Source organism: Primulina eburnea, chromosome 3 (genome assembly GCF_022965805.1).
Source record: "Primulina eburnea isolate SZY01 chromosome 3, ASM2296580v1, whole genome shotgun sequence".
Classification (NCBI taxonomy): domain Eukaryota; kingdom Viridiplantae; phylum Streptophyta; class Magnoliopsida; order Lamiales; family Gesneriaceae; genus Primulina; species Primulina eburnea.
Window position 1 is genome coordinate 37,014,545 of NC_133103.1, and position 11,935 is coordinate 37,026,479.

The 11,935-nt window shown below is 40.2% G+C and overlaps 1 protein-coding gene across 1 annotated transcript; it reads right to left on the reverse strand.

Moving 5' to 3' along the window:
- Window positions 1-5,249: 5,249 nt before the first annotated feature.
- Window positions 5,250-6,568, reverse strand: LOC140827322 (uncharacterized). The gene is made up of 2 exons (XM_073189971.1): window positions 5,666-6,568; window positions 5,250-5,297 (listed from the first exon to the last, which is right to left on the reverse strand). The coding sequence occupies exons 1-2, from the start codon at window positions 6,566-6,568 to the stop codon at window positions 5,250-5,252; spliced, it is 951 nt and encodes a 316-aa protein (XP_073046072.1).
- Window positions 6,569-11,935: the final 5,367 nt, after the last annotated feature.

The window sequence follows — 11,935 nt, forward strand, 5'->3', positions numbered from 1 at the left end:
TGGACTATGACTCCAGTGGGAGCCAAAGGCGAGGTAGATCAAAGTCAAGAAGTAAAAAGAAAAATATTTACTGCTTTAAATGTGGCGGTAAAGGGCACTTCAAGAAAGAGTGTACGAGTATCGACAAGAGTTGTCAAGGAAATGTAGCCAGTACTTCAGCGCAGAGGCAACTGTTGCAAAAGGTAGGCACAAATTTTGTGACACGTGGATTATGGATTCAGGGGCGACGTGCCACATTACGTCTCGGAGAGAATGGTTTGATCATTATGAACCAGTCTCATAAGGATCTATATTCATGGGAAATGATCATGCCTTGGAAATCGATAGAGTCGGTACTATCAAAATTAAATGTTTGATGACACCATTCGTACCATACAGGAGGTATGACATGTGAAAATACTGACGAAAAATCTTTTGTCCTTGGGGTAATTGGATGACATCAGGTGTAAAACCCGTATCGAAAATGGGATCATGAAAATTGTTAAAGATGCGCTTGTGGTTAGAAGGCGGAAAAAGTTGGTGCAAATCTGTATGTACTTTTGGAAAAAACATACAAAGAGGCAGAACTAGAGTTGCATCAATTGATTCAGGAGAAGAATTAACAGTGTTATGACATCGAAAGCTCGGGCATATGTCAAAACGAGGGTCGAGCCAAAACGTGCCCAACATCATAAATTAGCCCACAGGACTCTAACTTTACCAAGACAACAGCCCAAACCATGAAATCAAGCTACCCCAAGTCGCCCCATGTACTGGCCGAGAGTTTGCACCTATTAGGACTGTATGTTTTGCTCCCCAACCCATGAACCAACGAGCCCAGCCCCTATACCACCCCTCGTGCACCCTCCTAGGACTCTAGTGCATCGCTTCGACCCGGCCTTTGAACCCCAGACCGAGCCCCCCAGTCTCTGGAAGCCGCAGCTTCCTGCGCTTGATGCGCGCCCTTTCTCAAGTAGAGTCCTAGATTGGCTAGGACTCTTCCCCCAGCCCTTAGCGTGAGCCCTGGCTTTGCTAGGTCTCCCTCCCTGACTCCCTCATGACCTTGGCTAGTCCCTGGAACTAACCATCCAAGCCACCAACCCATGCACAGCAAAACCGAGCCCCATGCTTGACAGCATATCTCGGTCTGTGCATGTTCTTGTTTCCCTTGTTCCATCTTTGTTCTTTCTAATTTTGCAACGTTTTGGTGGTGTTATTTGGACCCTAACTCAGGTAAAACATGCTTAATCCATACCCTGACCATGGCAGCCCCTTGAACAACATAGAACATGATTTTTGGATCAAAATTCATGATTTCAATACATGTATGCACAATAATCCGAAAATAATCACAAAAACTTCATGCTTTTCAGTCACACGATATTTAAACGATAATACGATGTGATAGATGAGAAAAGGTCATGTATGGCGTGCCTTTGCGTAATATACGCTCGAATATACGTTGACGACGAAGAACGTGACGCGACGACGGCTTGGTCTTGACTTGTTGCCTTTCGAAAATTCCTTCTTAGTGCCCAAGTGTGTGCAGCCGTGAGTTTTAGAGAGGGGAGGGTGTTTTGAGAGAATTTTCAGATTGCACAATAAGGTGGCCGAGACTTGTGTCTTGAATTGTGTAGGGTTTTGTAATTTTTTAATACATTAAATACTAGATTATCACTAAGTAGGCTTTTAGGCCGATCAAGCCATAAAATTAAGCCCATTAGTTTAATTTAGGATTTAATAAATAATAGCAAAGTTTTTCTTTAATTAAATGTGAATTTATTAGCCGGGTTGTCACGCCCCGTGACCGGGTTATGACACCGGCGTTGTTTAACAACCACACGATCGAAAAACAACTAGCCTCGTAGTACATCATAAACCGAAACCAGTTTATTATCATAAATTTCCCAAAAGTTCACTGTCTTTACAACTCAAAAGAAATAGAAACATGCGGAAGCGTAAATACACGATACTGAAATCATAAGACAGAATAATCGACCGGTCCTGAATTAGAGTGCTTCATCACCATCCCCAAAAGTAGTCTTGCTCCTCATCCTCAATTTGATTCTCATTCTTATCTGAGAGGGAAAGTAAGGGGTGAGTATTTTGGAGAAATACTCAGTAAATGGGGGCCGATCGCGCATGACAATTATCGAGGATATACATATGAATAAATTATCAAAATTTCAATATTAAGCATGTTGAATCAAATACTAACATAAATACGAATATAGCACTGAAAATCATCTCATTTTCTATGGTTTTTACTGATCACTCCCCTATATGTTACTCCTCTAAGGGGCGAGGCCAAAGGAACGGTTATTATAACACACCGCATCAGGTCCTAAACAAAGTATATCAAAGTTCGGAATTTCCTATACCATTTCTAAATCAAATCATTACAGTGCATTTCAAATAATTCAAACATGCTTTCAAATATTTAACTGATATCGAACAAAGAACAATTCAAGGGATTTCAATACAAAATGGAAATGAATATATCACGCCGATCGAAGTTTAAAAGTCATATTTAGTTTATCTTCGAAACATATTATGCCCACTTAAAAGGATATAAGTGTGCCAAATAAAATAGTATCAAGAACTCACTTACAAAGAAATATATATAGCAAAAGCCCACTTACAGTATTCTGACTGCTCAAGGAAACGTTAATGGTGAGATTGCGGCAGAGCTTTGTTACTAGAGGGCAAAAAGCTTCGAGAATACGGTGATGCTAGAGAGGATTTTGAGATTTGGGAGTGCAAGTTCTAAATGAGGAGTCCTCCTATTTATAGGCACGAAAAATCAGCTTACAAGGTAAGCTTTGAAGTCACTCCACGAATGACGCTGATGGCTAATCAAATGGATGATTGCACTAATCTCTCCCGGATGAACGTGGTCTCTTCTTGGTTCAAGGTACATACTCGAGATTCATGCTATAATGGAGTGATTTTGCTTGTCTTTAAATTGCAATTGGGGATTGATGAATTTCCTCCACAATTGGTGCACTCCTATATTGCATGTTGCATGGTCATCACATTCTCCCCTCCTTATTGTAAGTTTCGTCCTCGAAACTTGGATTAACTTGTCCTTCGAAAAGGTAGGGATAGTGATCTCTTATTTTCTCTTTGAGTTCCCAAGTGGCTTCTCTTTCGGTATGATTAGACCATTGTCCTTTGACGTATGGAATCGTTCGTCGTCTTAGCACTTGGTTCTTGATATCCACGATTCTGATTGGGACTTCCTTATAAGTAAGTCCTTCATTCAAGTCTCCCTCGATTAAGAGTGGTTCAGCTTCAAGAATGTGGATTGGATCTGAAACATATCTTCTTAGTTGTGAAACATGGAAGACATTATGAATTGTAGACATATTCGGTGGGAGTGCCAATCTGTATGCAAGTGTAACAACTTTCTCCAGAATTTCAAAAGGTCCAACATATCTGGGGTTCAGTTTCCCTGGTTTGTTGAATCGAACCACGCCCTTCATTGGTGATAATTTCTCGTACGCTTTATCTCCCACTATAAACTCCACTGGTCTCCTTTTCAAATCAGCCCAACTTTTCTGTCGATCTTGGGCAACTTTGAGTCTTTCTCTGATCATAGCAACTTTATCCACTGTTTCTTGGATCAGTTCAGGTCCAGTGATGGCTCTTTCCCCTACTTCGTCCCAATACAGTGGTGATCGACATTTTCTCCCATACAAAGCTTCATACGGTGTCATTCCAATGCTGCTATGATAACTGTTATTGTAAGCAAACTCAATCAAAGGCAAATGTTCACTCCAATTACCACTAAAGTCGAGAGCACATGCTTTCAGCATATCTTCTAAAGTTTGAATTGTCCTCTCTGTTTGGCCATCTGTCTGAGGATGATAGGCCGTACTGAAAGTGACCTTAGTTCCCATGGCTTGTTGAAAGCTCTTCCAAAAACGAGATACAAACCTCGGGTCTCTGTCTGACAAGATGCTGGCTGGAACCCCATGTAATCGTACGATATTATTCATGTACAATGTGGCTAACTTATCCAAATTATAGTTCATGCGAACAGGTAGGAAATGCGCAGATTTTGTGAGCCTATCTACGATTACCCAGATACGATCATGGATTTTTCTGGACTTTGGTAACCCGACCACAAAGTCCATGGAGATATGTTCCCATTTCCATTCTGGAATCTCTAGAGGTTGAAGAAGTCCTCCAGGTCTTTGGTGCTCTGCTTTGACCTGTTGGCACACAAGACATTTGGAAACAAATATCGCAACATCCTTTTTCATTCCACTCCACCAGAAATTCTTCTTCAGGTCTCTGTACATCTTGGTACTGCCAGGATGGACTGGAAATTTCGACTTATGTGCTTCTGACATTACTTCTTGTCGAAGGTTATCGATGTCTGGTACGCACAATCGTCCTTTCATCCAAAGGACTCCTTTGTCGTCGATCTGAGTATCTTGAGACTTTTCTTCCTTAGCTTGTTCCTTAAGTTTTACTAGAACTGGGTCTCGATCCTGGTTCAACTTGACGATTTCTCGCAGACATGGTTGAGCGGAGAGTGCAGCTAAGGTAACCTTACTCATATTTCTCCGACTCAAAGCATCAGCCACTTTGTTTGCCTTACCTGGATGGTAGTTTATTGTCAAGTCGTAATCCTTCAACAGCTCAATCCATCGTCTTTGCCTCATATTTAATTCCTTTTGGGTGAACAAGTATTTGAGGCTCTGGTGGTCCGTGAAGATTTCGCACTTGGAGCCATAGAGGTAATGTCTCCATATCTTCAAAGCAAAGACGACTGCTGCTAGCTCGAGGTCGTGAGTGGGGTAATTCCGTTCGTGTGGTTTCAACTGCCTTGATTCATAGGCAATTACTCTTCCTTCTTGCATGAGTACACACCCCAACCCTTCCTTCGATGCGTCACTGTAGATGGTGAAATCCTTATCTTCAGTGGGCAAGACTAACACTGGTGTAGACGCGAGCTTTTCTTTCAATGTCTGAAAACTTTTCTCGCAGTTGTCATCCCAAATGAATTTAGAATTCTTTTGAGTAAGTCTTGTTAATGGTACGGCTATGGAAGAGAATCCTTCGACGAATTTCCTGTAATAGCCTGCCAGTCCAAGAAAGCTTCTAATGTCTGAGGCGTTTTTCGGTTTTGACCAATCTAGAATTGACTCGACTTTCTTTGGATCCACTGATACTCCTGCTTCCGATATCACATGCCCTAAAAAGGACACACTGTTTAGCCAGAATTCACATTTCTTGAACTTGGCATAGAGTTCTTTCTCTCATAAGTTTGTAGAGTGAGGCGAAGATGCTCTTCGTGATCTTCTTTGCTGGGAGAATAGACAAGGATGTCATCAATGAATACCACTATGAACCGATCCAGGAACGGCTTGAATACTCTGTTCATTAGGTCCATAAAGGCTGCTGGTGCATTTGTCAGACCAAAGGGCATCACGGTGAATTCGTAGTGTCCATACCTTGTCCGAAAGGCCGTCTTTGGGATGTCTTCAGCCCTGACCTTCAATTGGTGGTAGCCCGTTCTCAAATCCAATTTGGAAAATAATGTGGCTCCCTTATGCTGATCAAACAAGTCATCTATCTTTGGAAGAGGGTATTGGTTCTTGATAGTGATCTTATTCAATTCCCTATAGTCAATGCACAGCCTCATGCTCCCATCTTTCTTCTTGACAAAAAGTACTGGAGCTCCCCATGGAGACGCACTTGGTCGAATATGCTTTTTGTCTAACAATTCTTGAAGTTGCTCCTTTAGCTCCTTAAGTTCAGCTGCTGCCATTCTGTACGGTGCCTTGGAGATGGGTGCCGCTCTGGGCACTAAATTGATTTCGAACTCAATTTCACGATCCGGGATTGTCCCTGGTAGTTCCTCTGGAAAGACGTCTGAGAATTCTCGCACGATAGGGATATCCTCTGGTTTAAGTTCACTCTCCTCCTTCACTACGTTAACCATAGTTAGATAGATATCTTCTCCAGAATTCATGGCTTTCCATGTTTGGGATGCGGAAAGAAGTGATTTTCGTTTCTTGGATTTGCCATGATATACGACTTCTTTTTTGTCCGGGGTTCGGATCCTGACACTCTTTCCCTTGCAATCTACCATCGCATTATTTCTTGCTAACCAGTCCATTCCTAAGATGATATCGAACTCCACCATGTTTAGTTGTATCAATTCCGCTTGGAATAGGTGCTCATTGATACAGATTTTACACTTTCGGTGTACTCTATGCGTTTCGATTGTCTTACTAGTAGGAGTTGCTACTCTAAATGGTTCGACTAGTAATTCAGGTGTAAGCCTTAGTTTCTTAGTGAACCTTTTAGATATAAATGAATGAGTAGCACCACTGTCAAACAAAACATAAGCTGGCATTTCATTGACAAAAATGGTACCTGCCACGACATCGTTTGCATCATCTGCTTCTTCTTGAGTTATTGCAAACACACGAGCGTTGGGCTTATTCTCCTTTGGCTTGTTGGGGTTAGCATCAACATTAGGCTTAGTACCCCTCTTTAATGGCTCGAGACAATTAGCAATTCGATGCTCTAATTTCCCACAATTGAACATGCTCCCGTCTGTCTGTGGCATTCTCCAGAATGACGGCTATTACATTTGGGACACAACTTTAGTTCTTGGTAAGCTGGGTGGGACGAATCACCTTTGAATGACCCACTCGATTGGTTTGGTCTTTTGAATGGTGGTTTCCCTTGAGATGACTGTCCAGGGAGAGGTCGCTTATTCTTGTTCTCATCCTCCCGGCGCTTGATGTCTGTCTTGGCTCTTATTGTTGTGCCCATCAGATCAGCAAAGCTCGTGGGTTGGTAAACTGCTAAAGCTGACTGGATACGGCTACTCAGACCATGCTTGAACCGATGCATTTTCAAGATGTCATCAGCCATGATAGTGGGTGCATAGGTTCCAAGGGAGTTGAATCGGAGAGGTGTAATCTACTACTGACATGTCTGGAGTTTGCAAGAAGTTCTCAAACTCGCTCAATTTCTGTAGTCTAACTTCTGCTGGGAAATACTGTTTGAGAAAGACATCTCTGAATTGTTGCCAGGTGATTGCTTCGGCGGCTGTCAGGGTAGGTGAGACTGTTTCCCACCACCTGCTCGCCTTATCTTCAAGGAATGGTATTATCACCTCTACTTTGAGTGCATCGGGTATCTCTAATAGTCGCAGCTGGGATTCCACACTTTTCAACCAATTCTGGCTACTTTCGGGGTCGGCGTCTCCCTTGAACACTGGGCAACGGTTCTTACGAAGGGACTCATAATGATACTTGATCCCATTCTATGCCGGTGGTGGTTGAGGCTGCTGATTACCGTTACCATTGGGGTTTCCCAAACCCTGGATAGTTTTTGCCACTATGGTGGCTATAGCCATCAAATCTACTTGGCTCAGGCCCACTCTGGGAGGTGGATTGCCGTCACCATTTGGATCTCCAATATTATTGTTGCGGTTGTTAATGTTTGCGTACCGCGGGTTGCGATTGTTTCGTGGAGGTCTTCCGGCCATTTCCTACAAGGGTACAAGTTTCTAAGATATTGTTTGCTCACATACATATGAATTAATCATGAACTGAAATTGGCCATTGGTATAATCTTGTAAACATTTTATTGATTCAAACGAAAAGGGAAGCAATACAAATCCAAGTTTTTAGGAAGCACAAAAGGAGAAAATTTAATGAGAAAGCAAATGGATTATAAATCCTTATTACAAATAGTCACGACTCTTAATCATCTAAAATCTCGCCATCTCCTACTGCTTCGTCTTCAATCGGTTCTTCTATCGGTTCCATTTCAGGTCCTAAGTTGATAAGGACATCCTGAAGTTGTTGAACCTGATTTTGTAAGTATTCGTTATGCATAGTCAGATGTTGCACCGAACCTTGCAACTCTTGAATGATCAATGCATCTTGCTGATGTCGTTGGACTGCTATAAAAGACGTCTGCTCCAAAAGAGCATTGAGATGAGCTTTATGTTCTTCTAGCTCGATGCTTTTCTTCTTGCAGCTTATGTAATGTCGCAATCAACTTCCCATTGTCTTTTTGTTCTAGTGCGAGGGATGCTCGAAGATCCTTAATGATGAGGTCCTTGTCAGGGACGGGTATGACACTCATGCGTGCCGTGGTCCGAGTTCGAGGCATAGAAGAGCTTGAAGCCATTTCCTGAAATCGAGAAAAAAATTGGAAAGGCTCAGAGTAAATCAATCATATAGAGCAGAAAGCAGAAAAATGCAGGAATAGAAATTTATCGAAAATTTTCCAAAAATGGCAATTTTCGAGATATGTACATGGATGGATAGCACATGTCGAGAGGATTCCAGAACAATCGACGGAATCGAATTCGGAATTTCCTATGAGAAGTTATAGGGTCTACGAATATTTCCTAAAACGGCAAAAACGACGTTTCGGATGCCTAAACGAAGGAATTTCGCGATTTCAGCCCGGTGCTCATGACTTTAGGGTGGTGAGTCTCGTTCGTTGGGCCGTTTCGGAGGGGACAGTATTGGCCGATTTATAAAATTCCACCAAAAATTTTTCAGAAGATTTTCTTCCCCAACCGGATTATGAACCTGGCGGCTCTGATACCACTTAAATGTCACGCCCTGAGACCGGGTTATTACACTGGCGTTGTTTAACAACCACACGATCGAAAAACAACTAGCCTCGTAGTACATCATAAACCGAGACCAGTTTATTATCATAAATTTCCCAAAAGTTCACTGTCTTTACAACTCAAAAGAAATAGAAACATGCGGAAGCGTAAATACACGATACTGAAATCATAAGACAGAATAATCGACCGGTCCCGAATTAGACTGCTTCATCACCATCCCCAAAAGTAGTCTTGCTCCTCATCCTCAATTTGATTCTCATTCTTATCTGGGTGGGAAAGTAAGGGGTGAGTATTTTGGAGAAATACTCAGTAAATGGGGGCCGATCGCGCATGACAATTATCGAGGATATACATATGAATAAATTATCAAAATTTCAATATTAAGCATGTTGAATCAAATACTAACATAAATACGAATATAGCACTGAAAATCATCTCATTTTCTATGGTTTTTACTGATCAGTCCCCTATATGTTACTCCTCTAAGGAGCGAGGCCAAAGGAACGGTTATTATAACCCACCGCATCAGGGCCTAAACAAAGTGTATCAAAGTTCGGAATTTCCTATACCATTTCTAAATCAAATCATTACAGTGCATTTCAAATAATTCAAACATGCTTTCAAATATTTAACTGATATCGAACAAAGAACAATTCAAGGGATTTCAATACCAAATGGAAATGAATATATCACGCCGATCGAAGTTTCAAAGTCATATTTAATTTATCTTCGAAACATATTATGCCCACTTAAAAGGAAATAAGTGTGCCAAATAAAATAGTATCAAGAACTCACTTACAAAGAAATATATATAGCAAAAGCCCACTTACAGTATTCTGACTGCTCAAGGAAACGTGAATGGTGAGATTGCGGCAGAGCTTTGTTACTAGAGGGCAAAAAGCTTCGAGAATACAGTGATGCTAGAGAGGATTTCGAGATTTGGGAGTGCAAGTTCTGAATGAGGAGTCCTCCTATTTATAGGCACGAAAAATCAGCTTACAAGGTAAGCTTTGAAGTCGCTCCACGAATGACGCTGATGGCTAATCAAATGGATGATTGCACTAATCTCTCCCGGATGAACGTGGTCTCTTCTTGGTTCAAGGTACATACTCGAGATTCATGCTATAATGGAGTGATTTCGGTTGTCTTTAAATTGCAATTGGGGATTGATGAATTTCTGCATGAATTTCTTCCACAATTGGTGCACTCCCATATTGCATGTTGCATGGTCATCACACGGGTTGCCAAAAAGCTCGTATTTTAGTTGAAAAACCCAATACCGATAAAATTTACGTCCCGGCGTATAAAATCACCTCAAAACCCTTAATTTCACAAAAATACAAAAAAAAATATCGACCATCTTTTAAATAATTAAATAATTATTTAATAAAAATACTTTACATTTTCTTCAACCCTCGGTCCCCGTTCCTCGATCGTCGCTTGAATATTCCTAAAAATTACATTTTATGCATGATGACAATAAAATCATATTTAGCAAATAAACATGTATGTCACATAATTAATTAACAATTAAAATAAATTAATTACTCATTTTCCATTATTTCCTAGATTCTTATGCAGTTGGATTACGTCGTCTTAATTTTGGACCTTACAAAAAACATCGTTTCAGGTACCGTCCTAATGTACAAGTTCCTGCCTGTGTATTATTGTGGTGCTACACACTCTTCCATATATAAGAAATTGCTAATAAATTAGGACATGAGCCGGAGACTTGGTTGATCCTTGTATAATGAAATCACCTATAAGTAAGACTATTTGAGATTCATAGATATTGTAGAACTAAGTTGACGCCCCATCCCCTACGTCAAGATACAACATTTTACTCACGTACAAAGAAAGACACGTGGGAGAAAGAATGTAAGAAGAATATTCTTATATATTCAAAGATCAAGTCAACCCAATTTTCGTGTGGGAGGGATGTGAAACCTCGATTTTTTTCCGGAGATAAGAATTTTGATGATAAGCCTAATTTTGAGATAAATAAGCCAAGACCTAAGATTTGATATGATATTGATATCAGATAAAGATCTAAGATTTGATATGATATTGATACGTGGATAAAGATCAAGCAAGAGAATAATACAATCCCTAAATTTCGAAATCTCGGATTATTTAATTAGGATTTTTGAAATTATGGAGATAGGAAACATTATGCACGATAAAAAAAACAGGCATGCGAAAATTTAAGAGTTTGCCTACCAGAATTTTAGGGAAAATCAAGAGTATTATTTTTGGGAATTAGACACAAAATTCAAAATTTGCTAGCTTTGATAGGAGAATATTTCGAAAATATATCCAAGGAATGAATATAAAGATTTCGAAATTATCCAGTATCATTGATAAGACATGATGATTATCCTAGATTTAAAGTTTGATTCAAAGTTCAAACGCGGGGATAATACACGATCAAGATAGCATTCAACCCCTATAAATAGGAGAGTCATGCCATTCGAAATTCACACCTCCACATTTTCGAAATTTCCTCTCTAGTTCTCCCTATGAATTTTAGAGAATTCGCTCTCTTAGTGTGTCGGGTATCAAAGCTCTGCAGCAATCCAGAACGAGGCTCAGTTTCGAAATCCTATTATCACCCGTTCTCATTTTTTCGAATTATTCAAGGTAAAAAGGTCTTTGTTATATTATAATTTGCACACTTGTCCTTCGTAAGTGGGTTTTTGTTATGTATATATTCTTTCGTAAGTGAGTTTTTGTTTGACACACTTGTTTTTTGAAGTGGGATTGCGTTTAAAAAAACTGTAATTTGTGTACGAATCTCCCTTCGATTTTTGAAAGTTCGTTCGAGCTTAATTCCTTGTTCATGATATATTTTTTTCAAGATTTGTCAAATTATATGTTCAAAGCACTGATAGGATTTGACTGGATATGGGAAAGGATTTCTGAACTATGACCCTTATACGGTGGGATGGTAACCGTTGTACGGCCTCACTCCATAGAGGATTAACATATTGGACATGGCCTCGCTCCTTAGAGTATTAACATATAGGAGACTGATATCAGGAAATCATGTAAATGTGATGACTTTCAGTGCTAAACAAGTATGTTATACGAGTATGATAAGTGATGACATGTTATGATTAGTATGAATATTCGTTATTATTCAAGTTATGATATGCTATGTAAAATTTGAATTCAAGTGTATTATATTTTGCTTCATGACTCGAACGCCCCCTACTTGCCTCTAGTTGTTGAGTATTTCCCAAAATATTCATCCCTTACTTCCTCTCCCACCCATATAAGAGCGAAGAGTAAATGGTAGAAGAGGGGCAAGAACAAATTTGGGAATGGTAGAAG